The sequence below is a fragment of the Oculina patagonica genome, chromosome 3, assembly GCF_052425735.1.
Source record: "Oculina patagonica isolate OP01 chromosome 3, crgOcupat, whole genome shotgun sequence".
Lineage (NCBI taxonomy): Eukaryota > Metazoa > Cnidaria > Anthozoa > Scleractinia > Oculinidae > Oculina > Oculina patagonica.
In genome coordinates, this window is record NC_135760.1 from 3,847,283 (window position 1) to 3,870,460 (window position 23,178).

The 23,178-nt window shown below is 39.2% G+C and overlaps 2 protein-coding genes and 2 pseudogenes across 2 annotated transcripts in view; 3 read left to right on the plus strand and 1 right to left on the minus strand.

The window, feature by feature from the left end:
* The first annotated feature begins 16 nt into the window (after nt 1–16).
* Nucleotides 17–2,140, plus strand: LOC144646200 (BTB/POZ domain-containing protein 6 pseudogene; annotated as a pseudogene).
* A 1,262-nt stretch (nt 2,141–3,402) lies between these two features.
* The window catches only part of LOC144646176 (acyl-CoA dehydrogenase family member 11-like), a 117,213-nt gene continuing 97,437 nt past the window's right edge, over nt 3,403–23,178 (minus strand). Inside the window, exons 14-16 of the mRNA XM_078505721.1 lie at nt 4,551–4,743; nt 4,308–4,374; nt 3,403–3,593 (exon numbers count right to left, since the gene is read on the minus strand). Of these exons, the coding sequence (XP_078361847.1) occupies nt 3,467–3,593; nt 4,308–4,374; nt 4,551–4,743 (387 nt within the window). The 3' untranslated portion in view covers nt 3,403–3,466. The remainder of the gene's footprint in view (nt 3,594–4,307; nt 4,375–4,550; nt 4,744–23,178) is intronic.
* On the plus strand, nt 8,963–10,495 carry LOC144645580 (BTB/POZ domain-containing protein 6-like). The gene has a single exon (XM_078505157.1). The coding sequence runs from the start codon at nt 9,061–9,063 to the stop codon at nt 10,402–10,404; it is 1,344 nt and encodes a 447-aa protein (XP_078361283.1). The 5' UTR covers nt 8,963–9,060; the 3' UTR covers nt 10,405–10,495.
* LOC144645584 (BTB/POZ domain-containing protein 6-like) lies at nt 10,950–13,532 on the plus strand (annotated as a pseudogene).

A 23,178-nucleotide genomic window follows, 5' to 3' on the forward strand; every position in this document is an offset into this window, starting at 1 on the left:
TTGCTAATTAATTTTATATTCAAATTTTGTTACCTACCGCTGTCTCAAGTTGCCACCCAGTTTACCACGAAAACTACGCTGCCTAGCAAACTGAAACATTCTTTGTGTATCCTTCGTCAATTTCAGTACAAAAACCATGTCTGTCGTCGAGAAAAACTGGCAAACAACCAGACCGACCATCAAAGAAAGAAACAAGTTTATGTTCAACAACGATCTCTTCAGCGATGTGAAGTTTGTTGTTCGCAAGACTGATGGCGAAAGTGAAAGTAAACAAGTGATTCCAGCTCACAAGTTCGTGCTGTCGATTAGCAGTCCTGTGTTTGAAGCCATGTTCTACGGCGAGCTGGCGGAGACTGAAGACTCTATTGAACTGCCTGACTGTGAGTACGAGAGTCTGTTGGAGTTGTTTCGTTACATGTACAGCGATGAAGCGATCTTAAGCGGAAGTAATGTGATGGGAGTGTTGTATTTGGCGAAGAAATACATAGTGCCTTCACTAGCAGATAAATGTACGGAGTATCTGCAAGATAACTTAGATCCGTCGAATGTTTTCAGCATCCTGCCCTCTGCCCAGAAATATGAAGAGAAAGACCTGGTGGATCGATGCTGGAAAGTGATCGATAATCAGACAGAAGAGGCTGTGAAATCAATTGGATTCACGACAATTGAGAGGTCCTTACTTGAAGCAGTAGTCGCGAGAGACACTCTGACGGTTGAAGAGATAGAGCTGTTTAAAGCTGTTGACTCGTGGGCAACAAAGGAGTGTGAAAGGCAAGGCTTGACGGCAGAAGGAAAAGTGAAAAGAAGAATTCTTGGAGAAAAAATAATCAAAGGAATACGTTTCCCAACAATGGAACTGGAAGATTTCTCTAATGTAGTGTTGGACAGCGACATTTTAACAAAGAAAGAAATTGTCAGTTTGCTTAAGTGTCTCGGTTCGGCGTCGAGTTCTTCAGTGGAATTTTCAAAAACAAAAAGACGTGGTTTTCAATTTGACGGTGATATTGAACGGTGTTGTAGATTTGTCTCATTGTCGGCCAGTGGACGATGGAGTTGTCATGGCTCTACAGATGCCATCAGTTTCTCTGTGGACAAAGATATTGTGCTTCACGGTGTGTGCTTATTACTCTTATTTGGTAGCGAGAATAATACTTACTCTGTAGAGTTAGATGTAATGGACTCCAACAGAAAATCAATTTTTGTGTCTAAAAATGGACAATTTTCTTCAGAACTATTAGAGGAAAAGACTAATAGCTACTATCATGGTCTTAAAGTGATGTTTGACAAAAAGGTTATTTTAAAGAAAAACACGAAGTACGACATAAGGGCCAAAATATCAGGCTCTAATTCACAACATGGAGCAAGCTATGTCAGTTCTGTTCAATGTTCCGGAGTAACATTTACATTTATGAAGAGTGAATACTCAAATAATGGAACGGGCGTTAGTGAGGATCAATTTCCCGTATTGCTGTTTCAGTCCCTTTAAATGAATATCGAACATTTCGTTTATTTATCACAGATCTGATCAAATATCAGGTGAAGATGCTCTTTTAGTCAAACCAGAACTACCGAGTCTGTGAAAACCTGGAGTGAAAAACGTATTTTGAAACTGAAAAAATAACGGCTGGATACATCGAAATCAAGTAGTTATAACGCCACAATTTGAGAATGAGGTTTTTGTTAGAGTTCCTCGCAGGAGGCCATTTATTGAATTTTCTTAGCGAAACTCTTTAATTTACAAGAGTGACCAACACATTATTCCCCCTTACAATAACAGAAATGTGACAAGAATAATCAACTGGGGGATATAACTTCATGAATGTAGAAACAAGTTGTCCAGAACTAACATTAAAAGCAAATATGTTTGGCAGTGAGAACTTCAGAGAATATTCCAGAACAGTAAAATGTAGTCCGGCAAATGAAAGCTCTAAAGCCTGGTTTTCATATGTCTGGAAAATCCCAGACGATCGGGGATTTTACTGTTTCCCGACCTTCCCAGATTTTGCCGACTAATGAAAACTCAAAATTGTTAAGGATACAAGTGGTAGATATAACTTACGGTCAAATGATGGAATACTCCCTACATGCAAGTCTTTTATTACTCTGGGTGACAGATCTTTTTATATGCGGGCTGCTCCAAAATTATGGAATGATCTTCCCATTTCTATTCGAAATATTTTAATCTGTAAATAGTTTTAGAAGGTGTCTTAAGACTCATTTGTTTCAGAAGGCGTTTTTGAGCTAATTTTTATTTTTTATTAATTGGAATTTACACTTATCGTGTATTTAGTATTTTTATTAATTTAAGGGTCATTTAGTAATTTAAATTTTTATAAATATTGTAATGCGCAAGTGAAAATCCTTGATTGATACTTGCGCAATATAAGTTCATTAATTATTATTATTATTAAAACATGTTACTGGTAGTAAGCGCGGGAAAATATTTAACCAGCGGCGCTCTAGTGGGAAACGCTCTAACAACAACAGATTTGAAAGTATTCAACAGTGGCGAATGAGTTTTAAAAAGCAGAGGGTGAAATGTAGAATAGAATAGACAACGTCTGCAGATACAAGTCAAGTTAAAAATTAACGAGATGCATTTAATATTGGTAGATATTTAAGTACCTACAATACATAGCATTGTGTTTTTCTCAGAATTTACACGACGGTAAAGCGGGGCATAGCACGGAAGCGCGAGGGAGATTTTTCGTTTTGCACTTCGCGCTCGCCCTCTCGGTTCGCGTTCTCGTTTTGCGCTATGCTCCGATAAACACCTGTTCTGCAGGCTAAATTTTACAGTGCTACACATTTAAATACAAATGCTAACCAAACTCAATTAGTTTTGTTTTAACTATAATATTGTGGTCATTCTCTTGTCGATCACAAAGTTGGTGGTTTTTACAAAGTAACAAAAATTGTTTGGTTCCTTGAACAGCATCAGAAAATTAAAAGGTTGCCCCGTCTTTTTTGACGGTATCTATTAACCTATTTGTGTGATTGAAGAGAGGCACTGAAATAGTCGGTGTCTTTCTCATCTTTGTAAAAGGGTTTGTATAAGGCCGGAACTAAGACAGAAAAACACCAAAGCATGGTCACCACAGACGTCAGTTTTCGGCAAAATTCCCTGTTTTCAATAATTTTACTTTCCCCTGACTATTTCCTGCCCTGTGGCAACCCTGCAAAGAGGATCACGATAAAGCAAAAAGGATAGTTTGGGACAGGGGAGATTACTGGGACATACTGTGAACGACGAACTTGTTTTGTACTAAAATCAGTTTCAAGTCACACTCTCTGTGCAGTAGTTCTGTTACAATATCCAGGTTCCTGATATATCCCCTTTTTTTGGCAGCCCCGCACATTTTTCTCGTTGTTTTGCTCAATTTAAAAAAATAAATGACGTACACCATCGCATTATTTCAGTTATTTTAAGCCTGAGGCCCAATTGCAGTTCCCAAAAGACAACCACTCATCTTGTTCTTGTGTGCTCTGGATGTCCCTTCATAACTAGTGCCAGGTCACAAGCGGAGCTATTGGCGTCATACGCGTTGTGTCTGAGGTGAGTGAGGACTGGGGTCAAGTCCTGTTGACACCACCTAAAGAATGACACGTATTTTTCTTATTTAGTTTATACCACGGGAAAGAAAGGATCAGTGAAAAAAGGAGAGTGGACGAGATTTCAGGGTTAAGAGTTGCACAAGAGTTTAACTATCATCAGTGCAAGGTCAAAAGAGCTATAAGGAGTACATGATGAGAGTCAGTTGAAATCATCCGCCTGTCGAACAAGCAGAAACTAACATTCATACTCGTGAAAATTTGAGCAGGTTTAGTTCAACAAGAGTCGTTTATAGTGTGAACCACAAGGATAGTTTGAACTCAAGTTCTTGTTTGAACCAGTTTTAAGGTGGCTTACAATACTTCACACGTTTCTGTCTTTGGCATTCTATCACAAGTAGTCCAATACTGCTGACAAAAAATTTTCAGTCTAAAACTGTAATTAATCTCTAAACGGGCTCTGATGCGTATGTACCTACAATTGGTTGCCATAGCATCGTCTGTAGCATCAAAGGTACCGAATTATCACATTTTGAGGCTAATAACTACAAACAGACAATTTGACCATTTCTTTTTCAGATCAACTCATTTTCTAATAAAGTTAAGGTGGCTCAGAACCCGTACATCTGAGTACAGCACATGCAGGCCAACCTTTCGTTTTTTCTTTCGATTTATTTTTGTCTCCAGTAATTATATGAAATGGCTGAGATGGGTGTCTCTAAGAGTGAAACTAAATGAATATGGTGTTACCCTACCTCTTCGCAGCTTCGATGTCATGTTCTTCGGTCCCTTCCCAAGACGCATGCTCTATTAGCAAAGACGCTGACAAAAAGAAAAGGAACATTTTATATGAGTTTAACGGATTGTAGAGTAATAGCAATTTTAATCTTGCCGATAAATGAGAGCATTAAGAGTGCTATGGCCATGCCTTAAACTAGGACCTCTGGAAGAGCGAACTATTTGGTCTCCAATAAATCGCAAAATAAGGATTGCCATACCTATGTAAATCCTTGCCAAGCTAAACGCCAGATCGCGCGCAGGCAGCGAATCCGAGAGCAGCTCGTAGTTTTGTGGAGACAGCAAGGTATTCATGGAAGACTGAACTTGTTCCGACAAAATCTTCAGGGTGGGGTTGGACGAAGAGGCCTTTGACAACTTGTCGGAGACGCTAGCGTGGAAAGCCTTCAGTACCTGCGTAAAAACAAGAAAGATATGGAGACAGTAGGATATTAAGAGTGCTATGAGGAAGTTTGCGTACACCAATTATATACTAGTTATGCAACACTTTCTCGTGGTATACTATGGAATATCCCACGAGTCACTTGTATTTTCTCGGTATACACACGAGCCTTTAGGCGAGTGTGTATGCCAAGAAAATACAAGTGACAAGTGGGATATTCCATAGTATACCACGAGAAAGTGTTGTGTAACTATTTTATACCATGCCATAGAAAATACGCTTACTAAATTTCGTCGAGAATACAGTCGCAGCGCACTATGGGAACGTTGGGTTGAATACCGTCGAATATACAACGGCTTTCCTGTATTCTGATTGGCTGTATTTTCTATGGCATGGTATAAATACATGTAGGCACATAGATCGGTTTTCTTTGGAGTGCTGTAACACCAAAAACACTTATCACTCTTGCCACTTAACGGTTGGCAAGCACGGAAAAATTCGCGTGCACGATCAATTACAGAGCCATTTCGAGAGCTTAGAAAAGGCATAATTACGACAAAGTAAAAATCACTAGTGTACGAAAACATTATTTTAATTCAAAGCGCAATTTACCTGTCCTTGACTTTTAAATACGGACCTCAGTACATCTAACGATAGAACATTCGTGGTTCCTTCCCAGATGGGCAAAACCTTTCAAAGGAGACAACATACAAGACAATCAATTGTCAATTGTCCCTTACAAAAACATACTTAGATGACAGGAAACCATACAATGATGATTTCATTTTCTTTTACAATACATAACAAATGACGGGAGCCCATTAGGTTACCTGGCATACATATGTTTTCGGGTTTAATGAGAATCCATTTTAAGTTTGACATTTCGTTATAATTTGCAGCGTTTACTAGTTTAATAACTATTTCTACTTATCCAATCAGTAGTAATATATTGTGTCGGGGTCAAATAATAAAAGTTTCGACAGACTTGACGTATATTTGCTACAAAGAAAAGCACTGTACGGTTAAGAACAAGAACAGAAATTGACAGTGAAAAGATAACGTCAAAACTAGCCAGACCTAATGAAAGACACTTTAAAACTTTGTATGGTTTTAAGGAACACGAAAAATACACCATCGAAATGGACGAGCAATTAAGACAAACTATCGCGACGAGAGGTTGAAATCGTTATTCAAAAGGAAAGTTAACAAAGGCGAAATAGAAATCTAATGGAATAAATCAAACTTATCGCAATGAGTAGAAACTCAGTCGGTCGTGTTATATTAGAAATCATCGGATCTGATTGGTTCTCCCACTGTTTTCTATTTAACTGTAATTAGATTATGAGCTGGAGATTTCTATCGGTTGATAGTTGACTATCACGCACAGAAATCGAGAGCGAATGATCTAACTGTTTTAGTATAAATCTACTAGACGTTCAAAACTTAACCGTGCAACAAGACACGCTCTTGTTTCTATTGAATGATGAAATAAATATAAATCACGTCACACGCGGATAACTGATATCTGTACCACAGTGCATTGACTTCTGTGTGAGCCTTTGCATTTCATTCACGATTTTTTAAAACCGTTACTTGCTCGAAACTGGAAGGGCCGTTTGGAAGGTCAGGTAAACTCTGTTTTTTTTTTTTTTACAGTTCGAAAACGTGAACTGTTTGAAAATATATGAAACGTTGAACAAGTCGCCCGCAAGGAAGAAACCTTGAATTCGCTACAGTTTTGTTGCTTTACTGATGCATATAAACAAACTCGAAAGTTAGATCTGTTTAGCTTTTCTTTTACTGCTCCTCGATTGGGAAGTTGAAATTATAAATTATCCAAGTCAATCTTCACAGACAATTTGAAAAGCAAAGAAGCGGCCGCCATTTTGTTGACAAACGCACGCTGTTTGGCCACACACTTTCTACGACAGAATTAATAAATACACACCTTTACAAAAAAATGCACACCTTTGAAAAATTAACGAAGAATGCTTAAAACGGCGGACAGCAGTCCGAAAATAATATCTCGTAAAGGTCGAGTAATCAGTAGAAAAATATTTTTAGTGATCGAGAATTTTTGATCACTTAAGAACGAGTCGAGAAATTTTCATCGGTCAAGTATTAAAACAGTTTCTTAATGAAATGCACGAGAAACTCCTGCTCTTGTGTAATAAAGTTAAACACGTCGTTTTTTAAATAAATCTGTCAAAGAATTTTAAATTTAAATTGATTTAAACGGCCCCTCTCAAAATGCACAAGAAACTCCTGTTCTGTGTACTTGGTTCAGGGTCACGGTCACGTCAAAAGTGCCAAAGAAACTCCTGCTTTGTGTAATTGCTTCAGAGTCACGTCAAAATTAAAGTGCCCAAGAAACTCCTGCTTTGTGTAATTGCTTCAGAGTCACGTCAAAATTAAAGTGCCCAAGAAACTCCTGCTTTGTGTACTTGGTTCAGAGTCACGTCAAAATTAAAATGCCCAAGAAACTCCTGCTTTGTGTACTTGGTTCAGAGTCACGTCATCATTAAAGTGCCCAAGAAACTCCTGCTTTGTGTACTTGGTTCAGAGTCACGTCAACATTAAAGTGCCCAAGAAACTCCTGCTTTGTGTACTTGGTTCAGAGTCACGTCAACATTAAAGTGCCCAAGAAACTCCTGCTTTGTGTACTTGGTTCAGAGTCACGTCATCATTAAAGTGCCCAAGAAACTCCTGCTTTGTGTACTTGGTTCAGAGTCACGTCAACATTAAAGTGCCCGAGAAACTCCTGCTTTGTGTACTTGGTTCAGAGTCACGTCAACATTAAAGTGCCCGAGAAACTCCTGCTTTGTGTACTTGGTTCAGAGTCACGTCAACATTAAAGTGCCCAAGAAACTCCTGCTTTGTGAACCTAAGTAAGTCATACCGTTTTTGATTGGTCGAGATATTCCAGTAAGCGTGATCAGGAGGTTTTGAAATTCGAGCAATATATAAAAGTAAAAATAGGGCGTAGCTAGGAGTAAGAATAATGAAAGGTTTAAGAACGATCTCTTGCTAAAAATGTTTACAAATAAACGAACTTTCCACTGTTAGATCTACAGTCTTCGACGGGTAAAATTGAATGACGAAATATGAATATGAATGTGTACGAATAAAAAAAATAGACAATGTAAATTAATTTTGAATGTGTGTAAAAAAAGTTGTATTGCCAGGGGATGGGTAGGAATTGTTGTCAGCATTGGGGGTCACCATGGTATGCCACGATTTTAATGTTTTCCTTATTTGAATACTGCCTTTGTCAATTAAGGAGGTGTTGTTTAAGTCAATAGAATGTTCGGGACCGGACGCATGGTTCGCAATTGAGGAGCCTTTAGCCGCTGTTTTGACATTTCTTATGTGTTCTTTTCTTCGGGTGTTCAACGCTCTGCTAGTTTCACCGATATAACACCATGAACAGTCGGAGCAAGGAATTTTGTAAACAACGTTAGATTGTGAATTCGGAGCAGGACGAAACTTCGGGGCCGGGAACTGTTGTGGTAGAGCGGTCGTCGGCTTAATTATGACCGAAATATCATGTTTTTTTTTTCAAGACTTAAATTTAGGTCAGATTAAATAAAGACTTAAATACAGGTTACATTAAAGACTCCAAATGCTGACAACAATTCCTGCCCACTCCCTGGGCAATACAACATTCTTTGTTTACACACATCCAAAATCAATTTACATTGTCCATTCTTTTTTATTCTTACACACTTATAATCATATTTCGTCATTCATTTTTACCCGTCGAAGACTGTAGATCTAACAGTCGAAAGCTCGTATATTTTTAAACATTTTTAGCCAGAGATCGTTCTTAAATTTTTTATTATAAATAAAAACCCTCTGTTTATAGCTAACACTGTTTCTCTTATAACATTGTTTCTCAGAGCGCGATTAATGAGGCCCTTTTTTTTTGTAGATATAATTGTCTCCTGTCTGAATTTCAAAGCTTGTCGTGTCGCAATTTTAAAGAATGGTCCGCATGTCGCTGTCTGAATTTTGTTATTTCGTTTAAAGACAGACGCGTAAAAAGCAGGAGTTTCTTACGTATTTTAATTTCTCAACCAATTAAAAACGACGTGAGTAACCTTGGTATACAGAGCAGCAGTTTCTCTGGTATTTCGAAAAGACAACTCAAATTTTTTATGCGTTTCCATTTCCTGTTGAATAATAGCTAACGATAGTTTTCCTGTTGAATAACTACCGCAGCCTCACGTTGACACCGAAGGAGCTCCAAGTTTTCACGAACACTTCACGGGAGGGACTGAAAGTTCGTGTAGCCGTTTAGACTGCAGCGTCCTCACAAAAAAAAAGCCATGTATTTTGTCGAAGAAAACTGGCAAACAACGAGACCAACCATCAGAGAAAAATGCAAGTTTATGTTCAACAACGATCTTTTCAGCGATGTGAAGTTTGTTGTGCCAAAGGCCGATGGCGAATGCGAAAGTAAACAAGTGATTCCAGCTCACAAGTTCGTGCTGTCGATTAGCAGTCTTGTGTTTGAAACCATGTTTTACGGTATGCTAGCGGAGACTGGAGACTCTATTGAACTGCCTGACTGTGAGTACGAGAGTCTGTTGGAGTTGTTTCGCTACATGTATAGCGATGAAGTCAACTTAAGCGGAAGTAATGTGATGGGAGTATTGTATTTAGCAAAAAAATACATGGTGCGTTCACTTGCTGATAGATGCATAGAATATCTCCAAGATAACATCGATCCATCAAATGTTTTCAGCATCTTGCCCTCTGCACAGAAATATGAAGCGAAAGTCCTGGTAGATCGATGTTGGGAAGTGATTGATAAAAAGGCAGAAGAGACCGTGAAATCTGATGGATTTACGACAATTGAGAGGTCTTTACTTGAAACAGTAGTCATGAGAGACACTCTGTCGATTAAAGAGATAAAGCTGTTTAAAGCTGTTGACTTGTGGGCAACAAACGAATGCGAGAGGCAAGGTTTAGCGGCAGATGGTGCAGTAAAAAGAAGAATTGTTGGAGAAGAAGTGATTAAAGGAATACGCTTTCCAACGATGAAGCTAGAAGATTTCGCTAGCGTGGTGTTAGACAGTGAAATCTTAAAAACAAAAGAAGTCGTCAGTATTGTCAAACATCTGAGTTCAGTCGCGAGTTCTCCAGTTGGATTTCCAGAAACCAAAAGATCTGGCTTGGGCGGAGATATTCAACGATGTTGTAGATTTGGCTCGAAGTCAAAACACTTTCGTCATTATGGTAAGGAGATATACGATGCCGTCAAATTCTCTGTGAATAAAGATATTGAGCTACACGGAGTGTGCTTCTTTGGCCGTGAGAATAATTCTTACTCTTTAGAATTGAAGTTAAAAGAGGCCACGAATGGAACAGTTTTGGCGTTTCAAACTGGACGATTCCAGTCGAAGCTATTACATTGCGAGGAATTTACCTATTTCGGTTTTCAAGTCTTATTTGACACAAAAATAACTTTAAAGAGAAACACCAAGTACGAGATTTTTGCTGAAATAACAGGACCTGATTCGTTTCGTGGCGAAAACGGTATCGATTCTGTTGATTGTCAAGAAGTAACATTTACGTTTTTGGAGTGGAACATGTATTTTAATGGACCGAATGAAACGAAGGTCAAAACTGGTCAATTTCCTGAATTGTTGTTTTCCTCTAGAGAATAAATATTTGAATTTGCGACAACACATACTGTTCATTAAAGGGATAGTCGGGAGATTTTTGAACTGCCCAAATTTATATTTGTGTCGTAGGAAACCTAAAAATATTGGTCCATTTTTATTAACAATTGCTTTTTTAGAGCACTTAAACTGTTTAAAAGCGCGTTTGGCTCTGATGCAGTCTGGCTCCGATGGAAATGGATTGCAATTTGAAAACGTTAGCCAACGTTTTCAAGTTGTTCCACGCGCCTTCAAAAAAAATCGTTAGAGCCGAAGTTTGATTTCTATCTCCAAATAAAGCTTATATCTTCCGTTTAATGTTCAAAGACAATGCTTATTTAGGGTGAAGTTGCCTTCCACTTATTTCAGAACAGTTTAGACCAAAAAACTGCGAAATCCCTGTGACATAGTCCCTTTAATTACCAATTCGAGTAAAGCTAGCTGACAAAGCTCCTCTACTCAAATTACTGTGTCTGTAAAACCCCGAGTCCGTGCGCGGGGGGGGGACTAACGAGTTTCGATTCTGAGAAAAATTTGTATTGCATAAAAACCCGAACGTTTTCGACTAAAAAGGACGTCACTGATGACGACTTTTAGTCGAAAACCTTCGGTTTTTTATTTGATCTTCCTCTGGTACTTAAGGGAAGACAAGTAACTCGTTGTTGGTTTATATTTATTTTTTTTTTTCCTAATTATACGTCGACTCGCTACAGTAAAGTACAAGTAAACTGCGCTTTTTGACCTCCGAAAACATTTTTGACTTTGACAATAAAATTTCAAATAATCTTACACTGCTGTCTCTTCGGACACTCAGGAAAATAAAAAATTGCCGAGGAATTGTAAGCGCAAGTTAGTAAAAAAAGGCTTGTGAAGAAGAAGAAGAAGCATGTCATTCAGAGGAAGTCGCTGTACTAAAAGTCGTCTGATGTAAACAAAGTGAAGCACCGAACGTGGAATACGAACAGACAATGATGAATATTCTCAACGTATGCTCAGTCTACCATCACAGCTATCCCAATTGTTATTCTTTTATCATTTATAAACACTCAAAATAAATCAAGCCCTTAGGCACAATTAATCACTCTTTCATTCACTAACAACACCACTGCATTTACTGCTTTCCCAAACAGTCTTTTGTAACTTTATAGCTCCCATAATATAAAACACAACTTGTCTGTGTGAAATTTCAACCAAGAATGGTCGCAAGAAAATTAGTTCGCGCGCATCACCGGGAGATGTTGACAAAAACTGAAATATTTCTGTGTCACGCTAACTGATCATGATTGCATGATGAATTTCTGTTAAGTAATTTTATATTCAAATTTGCTAGACCACCGCTGGCTCGAGTTGCGTCTCAAATTTCCACGAAAACTACAGTGTCTACCAAATTGAGACATCCTTCGTCTATAGTTCGTCAATCTCAGTACAGAAACCATGGCTGTCGTCGAGAAAAACTGGCAAACAACAAGACCCACCATCAAAGAACGAAACATGTTTATGTTCAACAACGATCTTTTCAGCGATGTGAAGTTTGTTGTTCGCAAGACTGACGGCGAAAGTGAAAGTAAACAAGTGATTCCAGCTCACAAGTTCGTGCTGTCGATTAGCAGTCCTGTGTTTGAAGCCATGTTTTACGGTGAGCTGGCAGAGACTGGAGACTCTATTGAACTGCCTGACTGTGAGTACGAGAGTCTGTTGGAGATGTTTCGCTACATGTACAGCGATGAAGCAATCTTGAGCGGAAGTAATGTGATGGGAGTGTTGTATTTGGCGAAGAAATACATAGTGCCTTCGCTGGCTGACAAATGTGCGAAATATCTTCAAGATAATTTAGATCCGTCGAATGTTTTCAACATCCTGCCCTCTGCCCAGAAATATGAAGAGAAAACCCTGGTGGAACGATGCTGGAAAGTGATCGATAAACAGACAGAAGCGGCCGTGAAGTCAAAGGAATTTGCGACAATTGAGAGTTCCTTACTTAAGCAGTAGTAGCAAGAGACACTCTGACGATTGAAGAGATAGAGCTGTTTAAAGCTGTTGACTTGTGGGCAACAAAGGAGTGTGAGAGGCAAGGTTTAGAGGCAGATGGTGCAATAAAAAGAAGAGTTCTCGGAGAAGAAGTGATTAAAGGAATACGCTTTCCAACGATGAAGCAAGAAGATTTCGCTGGTCTGGTGTTAGACAGTGAAATCTTGAAACCAAAAGAAGTCGTCAGTATTATCAAACATCTGAGTTCAGTTGCGAGTTGTCCGGTGGGATTCCCAGAAACCAAAAGATCTGGTTTGGGCGGAGATATTCAACGATGTTGCAGATTTGGCTCGTTAGAAAAACATTTTCGTTATACTCATGGTGATGGAATATACGATGCCATTAAATTCTCTGTGGATAAAGATATTGAGCTTCACGGAGTGTGCTTATTTGGCGGTGAGAGTAATACTTACTCTGTAGAATTGAAGCTAACAGAGGTCACAAGTAAAACAGTTTTGGTGTTTCAAACTGGACAACTTTCCTCAGAGCTATTACGGTGCGAGAAATATAGCTACTATGGTTTTGAAGTGTTGTTTGACAAAAAAATCACTTTAATGAGAAACACCACGTACGAGATATGGGCTAAAATAATAGGACCTGATTCGGTAGGTGGACGAGACGGTATCAGTTCTGTTAAACGTCGAGGAGTAACATTTACGTTTATCGAGGCGTACCCATAGAAATTGAAATACAAAAGCTACAATGAAACGAATGTTAAATATGGTCAATTTCCCGAATTGTTGTTTTCCTTTAGAGAATAAATATTTTAATTTGGGACAACACATATTGTTCATCAATAACCGACTTGAGCAAAGTTTACAAAGTTCCACTACTCAAATTACTGTTTCTGGGAAAAACCTGGAGTGACTGACGAGTTTTGAATCTGAGAAAAATTGTTCTTGGGCCATTATTGCTAATGTTTTGATTCCAAGAATATTTGTTGTATTTCTAAGAAATCACAAGATCATTAAAAAGAATTTGTATAAAGGACCACTTTTACTTGCTTCAGAAATACGCTTGTTATTTTACAGCCAAGAGACTGTTTATGGAATGTAATTCACAATACCGATAAACATTTAATTTCTAGAACCTTACTACAGGTAATGAGAATATTAAAAGTAAAGAATCACTAAGAGATATAACGTGTCTTTATTCCAGTACAGCCAATTCTCTGAACTTGCATGAAGATTATACTGTAGCAATAACAAAGGAGGGGAGGCGCGGTGGCCTAATGGTTAGCGCGCTCGCCTCCGAGTCGGGTTCGAGGCCTGGCCGGGGCGCTGCGTTGTGTTTTTGGGCAAGACACTTTACTCTCACAGTGCCTCTCTGTATCCAGGCGTATAAATGGGTACCGGCGAATTTACTACTGGGGGGTAACCCTGCGATGGACTAGCATCCCATCCAGGGGGGAATAGCAATACTCTCAGTCGCTTTATGCTACGGAAATCGGGATAAGCTCCGGCCTGTATGGGCCACTAGGCTCGAAGCAGACTTAACCTTTTTTTTTTACCAATAACAAAGGAGAATGATCGAGCATCATAAAAATAGCTCTAATAAGACGCAACTTGTGTCTGTGTAATTTTCAAACCAGAATGGTTTGAATAAAAATTAGGTTAGCGTGACCGGGAGATGTTGAAAACAACTGAATTATTTCCTGTCACGCTAAATGATTGCGTGATGAATTTTATATTCAAATTTTGTAAGCTACTGCTGGCTCGAGTTGCCATTTAACTTTCCACGGGATTTCGCAAATTTTTGGTTTAAACTGTTCTAAGAAATTGTTGCCTAGGTTTTTGACTAGAATAAAACTAGCGATACTTTTTTGGGCAGTCAATTTAAGAAAGCATTGCCAAAATTAATTCTCTTTGAGCTACTGTTTACGTCTGCAACAGAACAATGTCTTCGACGGGTAAAAGTAAATAACGATAATGAATATAAATGTGTAAGATTAAAAAAGAATGGACTTTGTAAGTTAATTATGAATGTGTGTGGAAAAAATGTTGTACTGCCCAGGGAGTGGGCAGAAATCTGGGTGGGGGGGGGGGGGAAAGCAACTTCCCATACATTCTCTTATATGAAATCTGAGCGATGCTCTCACAACTTGCAAAGCAATCATCGGGGCGGTAGTCAGCGGATGTCTCTAAGGCGCATGAGCATCTCCTTTCTTTGTGAACTTGCCAAAACAATAACAACATGGGACCAGTGAGAGAGTTCGATTTGTTTATATATGTAGTAATAAAAAAGACTTTCTAAGCTTTGTCTTTAAAGCAGCGAAAATTTCTCCGGAAAGGTTCTTGGTGTCAATATGTGGTGTTTGTTATGAAATAAAACCATCACGGGAATGATAATGAAAACGTGGCGATCGAATATTGCCGCGCTGGTCGGAGCTATTGTTCTTGCTCTATTGTTTCGAGGTTGTTTGTTGACTTGGTCTTTCTTTGTTTTACTTCATTTACAATCCCCATGTGGGCCAGTTGAAAATCGTGGTACAAACATTTGCATTTCAGCACTGAAAAGTAGCACGGCATCACAAAATTTTGCGTTCTTAAAACTACACGACGATGACAAAATTTTCGGATTTAAACACGCTGCTTTTAGATTTTTAGTTAAGAGAATTGAACCCCTTTATAATAAGTGATTTCACGACGTAGCAGCTTCCATTTCGCGGGAAAAGATTGCCTGTTGCATCATCGTCCAAAAACCGCTGACTACATCGTGAATTGATCGCTTTGCAAGTTGTGAGAGTATCGCTACTCGGTCCCAGACCTCGTTTCTCCCCCCCCCCCCCCCCCTGGCAGGAATTGTTGTCTGCATTTGGAGTCACCATTTGGTATGCCACGATTCTAGTGTTTTCCTTATCCGGAAAAAGATAAGTTTTGAGTTTTGATTTAAAAGAACTTAAATTGTCACATGAGCGGATAAAAAGAGGTAGACTGTTCCAGAGTTTAGGCGACGAAACAGCAAAAACTCGAGACCCATACGACTTAAGCTGGAATTTGACAGGGTTAAGGCGCGAAGAGTGTGTTGATCGGAGGGTTCTTGACCATACCATACGTTATACACCTATACACGTTAGGGACCATACGTTATACACCTTGAAATTTAGTTGTTCAGGCAGATAACAATGCGACTCGTCCGTTTACTAGAAAGTAATCCACCTCATCATATGCGTTCGAATATCAAATTCAACAATTTTAGGTCAGGTGTAAAAATGAATGAATGAATGAATGAATAACTTTATTATCGTGTCTAAAAATGTTTAGCTGAGGGGAAAAGTCCCCTCTACTAATTGTGGACACCTGACTAAGAAAAAACTTAAAAAAAAAAAAAAAAATTGATTTTCTTACAAAACATTTTCTCGAATGGAGACGCTCAAAGGTTTAAGGCGATGAATTACTTGTCAGAAATCACTACACCACCTTCGTTGAATATTGAAACCTGCTTTTGGTCGTTATTAAAGTAATAATCCAAATCAATAAAAGCTATTTGAGCTTTGTAAATTACGAAGAATACACTATCATGACTCAGTTTTACGTAACATTATGACGACAAATTGTTTGTCGACTTTATGTTGACTCAATTGAGTAAATGTTCAAAGCACACTAGAGGTAGAAACTATATTTTATTTAACCTAAATAAAAGTGATTTTTTATGAAGGTATATGTCCTTTCCTGCGACGAGCGTTTCACTTTCAAAGAAGAGTCTGATAGCATGTTTAAGTTTCACTTACCTTTTAGTTTATCTTGACAACACTGTAACCAGAGCTACCTTTGTAGATCTTTATCCCAGCTGCTACGTGTGCTGCTTTTGCTACGAACATGCGTGCGTCTGATGACCCAACAAGTCATCTTGATGATCTGCTTGGCTTTCAGAAGAGGTCGTTGACATGGTACCGCAGTTTGTCATTTTGTCATTATCTTTCAGTGTGAAAACCATTCCACTTCGAGGCGTCTGCTATGATTGTGTTGTCAGTTTCCAGACCAGGAGACGTATAAATTCATATACTGAAGTCGGGCCTTTCGACTGTTAAATCCAGTTTGGGTTACCCTTTAAAGAGCCGAACCTCTTGCTTAGCTGGCACATAAAGCTCTTCGGGCAAACACGCAAGCCACCTCCACTCGACAAGGGCCGGCCCACGGTGCAGACTTCAACGCAGTGGTTTATAGGTTGTTCATTTTTTGGTTTGCTGTTTCTCTTGTTCTTGGTTCGAGCCCACCCATTTTCCTGCGTTTTGATTTGAATCTCTCACACTTTCCTGATACATCACCATTCAAATGCTGGTTACAGCTTTTTATCTCTCAAGAGCGAACAACATCTAACTCTTGGCGTCAATTACACTAACGTAAAGCCTACATCTCTTAAACAATTCTCGCAGAATACTGAGTAGTGGCAAACAACATCTGTAAATTTTCCAGGTCCGTGGAATAAGTACCCTTTGAAATCTCATTAATCCGTAACCAGATGCAAAGGAGATCTGAGTACAACATCAAATTTCGTTTCTAGAGAATCATGGCACTTTTCTCACACTAGACAACATCGCGTATCTTAATGACGCCATGTAAACTCAAAACACCGATAGCAAACGCGGGAAATCATGAAACCGATAATAATTATACCTAATCGTACCTTTTTGGTACGCTTTGGCGGTATATCAGGCGAGTTTGGTCAAGCCATGGTTCGTATTTTGGCGAGACGCAGTCGAGCCAAAATACCCATGGCGAGACCAAACGAGCCTGATATGCAGCCGAAGCATACCAAAAAGGTACGATTAGGTATTTACCGTACCCAAATTCAGCCTAAACTCCGGTTATATTTATCGCTCTGTTGATGCCATGCTTGCAAGGTACGTACTGCAAATTGTGTTGACTAGGTCTTCAACACTTTTACCAAGTTCTTCTTCTGCCTTTTTTTTTCACTCGTTTGTTCAGAGTTTCATTCTCTAAATTTTCAAGATTAAAATTCAGCGAAAAATTTAGAAATTCCGACTCCATTTTTCAGTCTGAATGTCTCAGTACTCATCGGCAAACATCGCGCAATTGGCGAGCGCGCTCAAGTTTAGTTTTGGCGGGAACGTTTTTCTCTTTTTACGACCGCTAAACACCGCTTAATTTAAATTACGAAGTTCTGTTTTATTGGTAAACCTCTTTTCATTTCATCGTACAGTAACACTTCTTTACTTCAAAGTGACCGTGATATGGTGGCATATCAGGTCAGTGACTTGATATCGTAGGATATCAGGACAGTAAATCGCGCTTCTGATTGGCTACTTGCGAATTTGGGTACGGTAAACGCAATAAGCGAGAGAAAAAGCATGTAAATGGCGCAAAGCGCGGTGTTACTGGTGGTAAGCGCGGGAAAATATGCTACTGGCGGAAAGCGCGAAAAAACTTGTTACTTGTGGCAAGCTCAGGAAAATATGTAACCAGTTGCAAGAGCAAAAAAAAAAAAATCACGTCAGCCAAACCACGATTGTTTGGGGCTTTCATCCGATTTCCAAGAAAGAGCACTTCCTCTCACTGATTGATGAGAGTATAACTAACCAGTAATAACGTTCAGCCGGAAATGGAAAACTGAAGTGAAAAAATTACATTCAATAGTAAAAAGCGCTTTAACAACAAAATATTTGAAAGTACGAGACGGAGAGCGAAAGAGAAAATAAATTCGATTTTGCCATCAAAGTTGTTTGTGTGCTTTTCTTCATTCAAACAACAACAACTAACGTGCGAGTCTCGAAGGACGAAAATCATTTTTCACGGCCCTAACGTGGAAGACTGAATGGGCCAACCATGAATGACAACAGCTCGATGGCACTAAAACCTAGCTGCCTGACGAAAGTTTTCGCGTTTTAAGCCATCGAAAGCCAAGTGTCAACGGCTCTGTTGTGATTTTGCCGCTCGGGAAAAATTTACTTCATCGGGCGCTTCATTCAACTACCGTTTTCAAAAATAAATGTTTATTTCCAACAATTACACATAAAGTCGGTCCACAGAAATACTTAAAACTAAGCATGGAACCGAATTCTTTGACTCTTTTAACCCTTGGAATCTGTTCGGCTGTTCGAGGTTGTTTTGTTTTAATTTTCTTCCACTCGGGAGTAAACATTTTAATTTTAATTCAGCGAAAACTAACCTCAGAATCAACAGCAGTATTTGCTGTTTTCGTCATTTTTTTCCCTTCGCTCTGACACCGTATAAACTTAGTCAATTTATCAACCATTTGACACAAACTGCTCCAATCGTGTAAACTTGAACATGTGTAATTTATTGCTCGACCGCTAAGTTTATGTTCTCACTTCTCACACTGCACACAATAAACAGTTTTTTTTTCCGCGGCCGGTTTTGATGCACAATTCCACCGGCAATGTTATAAAACAATTGGTTCATGCTTTTAGCTGTGCTCCATCGAGTTATGGAGCACTTGGGAAGTTTGGAGAGCACTCAAGAAGCTAGAGTTGCCCTCGGCTATCGCCTCGGGCAACTCTTACGCTTCTTTCGTGCTCTCCAAACTTCCGCGTGCTCCATAAGTCGATGGAGCACGCTAAAGCATGAACCAATTGTTAATCATTCCTCCCAATTACCCAGTACAATTTTAGAAGGCGGTTTATTGGGTTAGAGCAAGGAAGCGCGCGATTAAACAGCGATGACGACTTTTCGTTTTGCACTTCGCGTTCGCCCTCGCGGTTGGCGTTCTCGTTCTATCTGCGCTGTTCTCAGCTAAACCACCTGTTCTCCAGGCTAAATTTTACAGTGCTATACATTAAAATACAAATGCTGACCAGACTCAAACTATCAGTTTCGTTTTAACAATAATAGTGGCTATATATTTTCTAGTCGATCCCAAAATTTCATCGGTGGTTCTCATAAAAGTAACATAATCTGTTTGGTCCCTTGAACAGCATTAGAAAACTAAAAGGTTGTCCCAACGTTTTTGACGGTATCTATTAACCTATTTGTGTGAAGAAAGGCACTGACCATTTCCTGACCTGTGGCAACCCTGCAAAGAGATCATGATAAAGCAAAAAGGAAAAACAAGCCGGATTGCCTCTGACAGAGAAGATTACTGGGAAAGATTGTGAACGACGAACTTGTTTTGTGCTAAAATCAGTTTCAAGTTACACTCTCCGTGAAGTAGCTCTTTTACAATATCCGGTTTCTTGAAAAATCCCTTGCCTTTTTAGCAGTCCCGTGAATTCTTCTGGTTGTTTTGCTAAAAATTAAACGTAGTACGTAGACCATTGGATCATTTCAGTTTTTTGATGCTTGTGGCCGAATTGCAGTTTCCAAAAGACAACCACTCATCTTGTTCTTGTATACTCTGGATGTCCCTTCATAACTAGTGCCAGGTCACAAGCAGAGCTATTGGCGTCATACGCGTTGTGTCTGAGGTGAGTGAGGATTGGGGTCAAGTCCTGTTGACACCACCTAAAGAATGACAACGTTCCTAAGTAGTTTTCTTATTTAGTTTATACAACCGTAGAGATAAGATCAGTGAAGAAGGGAGTGGACGAGACTTAAGGGATAAGAGCTGCACAAGAGTTTACTTTTACTCTTATCGACTATTATCATTGCGCAGTCAAACGGGCTTAGAGTACGCGAGTTTATATCATCTGCCTGTCGAACATGCGGAAATTAGCGTTCACACCCATGAAAATTTGAGCAGGTCTAAATTCGACGAGAGTCGTTTATACTGTAAACCACAAGGAAAGTTTGAACTCGTGTTCTTGTTTGAACCAGTTTTAAGATTTCAACAATACTTCAGACGTTTCCGTCTTGGACACTCTATCACATGTAACCTGCGATTAGGCGTCCCTTTTTTCATATCATATGTAGTCCAATACTGTTGAAAACAAATGCTTAGTGTAAAATGTAAAATGTAAAAATTAATGTACCCACAATTGGGTTCCATAGCTTCTTCAGTAGCAGACAACGGTTGACCTTTTTTAGAGTTACTTCATTTTTTCGACTTCCTTTGCTTGTTTACAAGCAAAAAAGTAGGAGAATAGCGTTTAGTGGACTCAAATCTGAACCGGAAGGGATCGCATTCTTGTTAACTCTCAAGGGAATACTTTCCGCTGTGGGTGATCAAAGCGCGTGACTTGTAAAGTGTCACTCTATAGTTGTGCTTCAGCACTTCCGTTCTTGTAGAAAAAACGTGACTTGTCAAATTTACAAACATTATATAAGAATCAAAAACGTGAGTAGCCCAAATCTTACGTCACATAACCAATTAAGAATGTAAGCGGTTCAGCGCTCGAAGGCAGTGAAGTTTAAAACGATTAAGAACGCAATTTTTACTAGTACAAGTCTTTAGGCGCTAATATTAATTTAACTTAAAACGATTAACAACGCAAATTTGTACTCGTACAAGCTAGTCCTTCACACACTAAATTGTTGCTAATAGTTAACCAAAGGGAACTCATTTCGTGACAATTGATTATTTCTGCTGAGTTGCACAATTTAGAATTGCAACATCATCTAGCGAAGCGCACTATTACTAAAAATAGATTTCGCCACATGATACCCCCCCCCCCCCCCCCCCGCGTGAGTCGGACAACAATTTTAGTTTGGGCAAAGGCTTTGTATGGAGGGGACGCATTCTTAACAAGAAAAAAGGGGCGAGAAAGGCACAATGTGAGGCCGAGATTCTCGAAAGGCTCGAAAAATGATAGATTCCAAACATTTTTGCTTTAGTAAGTGAAAACAGATTGAAGGTATCCAAAAAATGGCCCAAAATTGAATTTATTAGTCGAAGATCCGGCAATAACACCTTGATTCCCACTGCAAAATTATTCAGGCTGCCGAGAAATTTAAGCGGCGGATAGCGAATTACTATCGAATTATATAATTGCGAAGGATAGCACTTGTATGTTTGCTTCATTTAGGCACCGGAAAGATCGTCGGTTGCAAGAAATTCAGAATTCTTCCCGAATTTGACGGCACTGATGGCCGGTCATCCGATCTGTTTCGACACATGATAGATAGAGGGCGAAAATATTATGCTATTCAAACGCCTTTCTAATGGAATTGACGGCGGGTTTGATTTTAATAAAGCTGTTATTTATCCCCATTACTATAATTTACAGATTGCAGCTACAGCTGCCGAGCTCGATCAGTGTATATTAAATAGTATTTGCCGCGACAATTGTGTAACGAAATTGACCTCTTAAAATATTCGGGTCAGGCAAGGGGACCTATCGGACGAGCGTTTCTTTGTGTAATTTTGTGGTGGCATAAATCTGAGGTTTGCTCTGTTGTGTTGGAAAATGTGCCACTAAGAACAGTCTAAACGTTTTCCATTTCTCATAAAAATAAATGTTTTCTTTCAGCAAATCCCGGCAGCAAATCGTGCCTTTATAATCCATTCAATAACTGAGAGTAAAACATTTTACACATTTATTGAATAATCGCTCTGTTTGACAAACCTTTTGTTTCAAACCACGGTTTGAGCTTTCTACGTTGCACAGGTAAGGCTTTCTCTCGAATTCCGAGCCAATCTGGCCATGGTTTTGTGAAACAATCGCTAAATATGCCTCCAAAGTGCCCGCCAACCATACATTGCCTTTACAGAGAGCGGTTTGTTTGTCCGAATTTTGACTCACACCGGGGGTCAAATTCTGTGACGTCATTAGTGCGCTTCGCTAATTGCAACATCATTAAATGTGTTAAGTGATATTTATAAGTGTTTTTGTAGCCTGTTGTGAAATTACTTCCGGTGGAAGCAGTAAACGTTAAACGTTTCTTCTGTTCAGAAGTTAATGCATGGTCATTAGAAAAATAAACAGCAACTGTTTTGCTGGAAATGTAGTCGTTAGAAATGGCATGTGTAGCCGTAAGGTAAAGAATAACGCGAGGAGAAGCGGCTTTTGGCAATATCCAAACGAAAATTTACTTCTCAATGTGGGGTTAAGATTGCGTGACGAGACAAAAGGTAACTCTGTCGTGCGTAACCTAACCTGCCATCAGGCGTTATTTTTCTGCATAAAGCCGAGTAGTCGATTAAACATGTTAAAGGCAAACGTCAAAGTTTACCTTTTTTAACCAAGCCAAAGTATATGAGTCGCAAAGCACCCAGCCGTCGCGACTGACAAATACAGCATTTACTCCGCGAAAATAAAAAAATGCTTGAACTGAAAGACGTTTGAATTCTTCCATGATATGTTCGAACAACAATGCCCAGGATAAACTTTCTACTCATACTAACTTCATGCAAAAAAAGTCGATATCTCGAAGAGATCTTTGATCTAATAAAGTTAAGGTGGCTCTAAACCTGTACATCTGAGAACAGCACATGCACGGAAGCTTACCGTTTGCTTTTTTGCACAAACGGTCGCATTTTTATTTTTGAAGAGAAATGGCTAGCTGCAATAGGTAAAAAACTAAATAAATCAGTATGGTGTGTTACCCTACCTCTTGGCAGCTTCAGTGTCACGTTCTTCGGTCCCTTCCCAAGATGCATGCTCTATTAGCAAAGACGCTGACAGAAAGAAAATTGATTAATTAAACGACAAAAAACAGATGATAGAATAGTGGTAATGCCAGTCCTGTCAATAAATACGAGCATCGGGTGTAAGGGGAACAGCAACACTAGTACAATGACCACGGCTTAACCAAGGACCCATAAATACGACAAGCGAACTATCTGGTCTCCAATAAATTGAGATATAAGGATTGCTATACCTATATAAATCCTTGCCAAGCTAAACGCCAGATCGCGCGGCGCAGGTAGCGAGTCAAAGAGCAGCTCGTAGTTTTG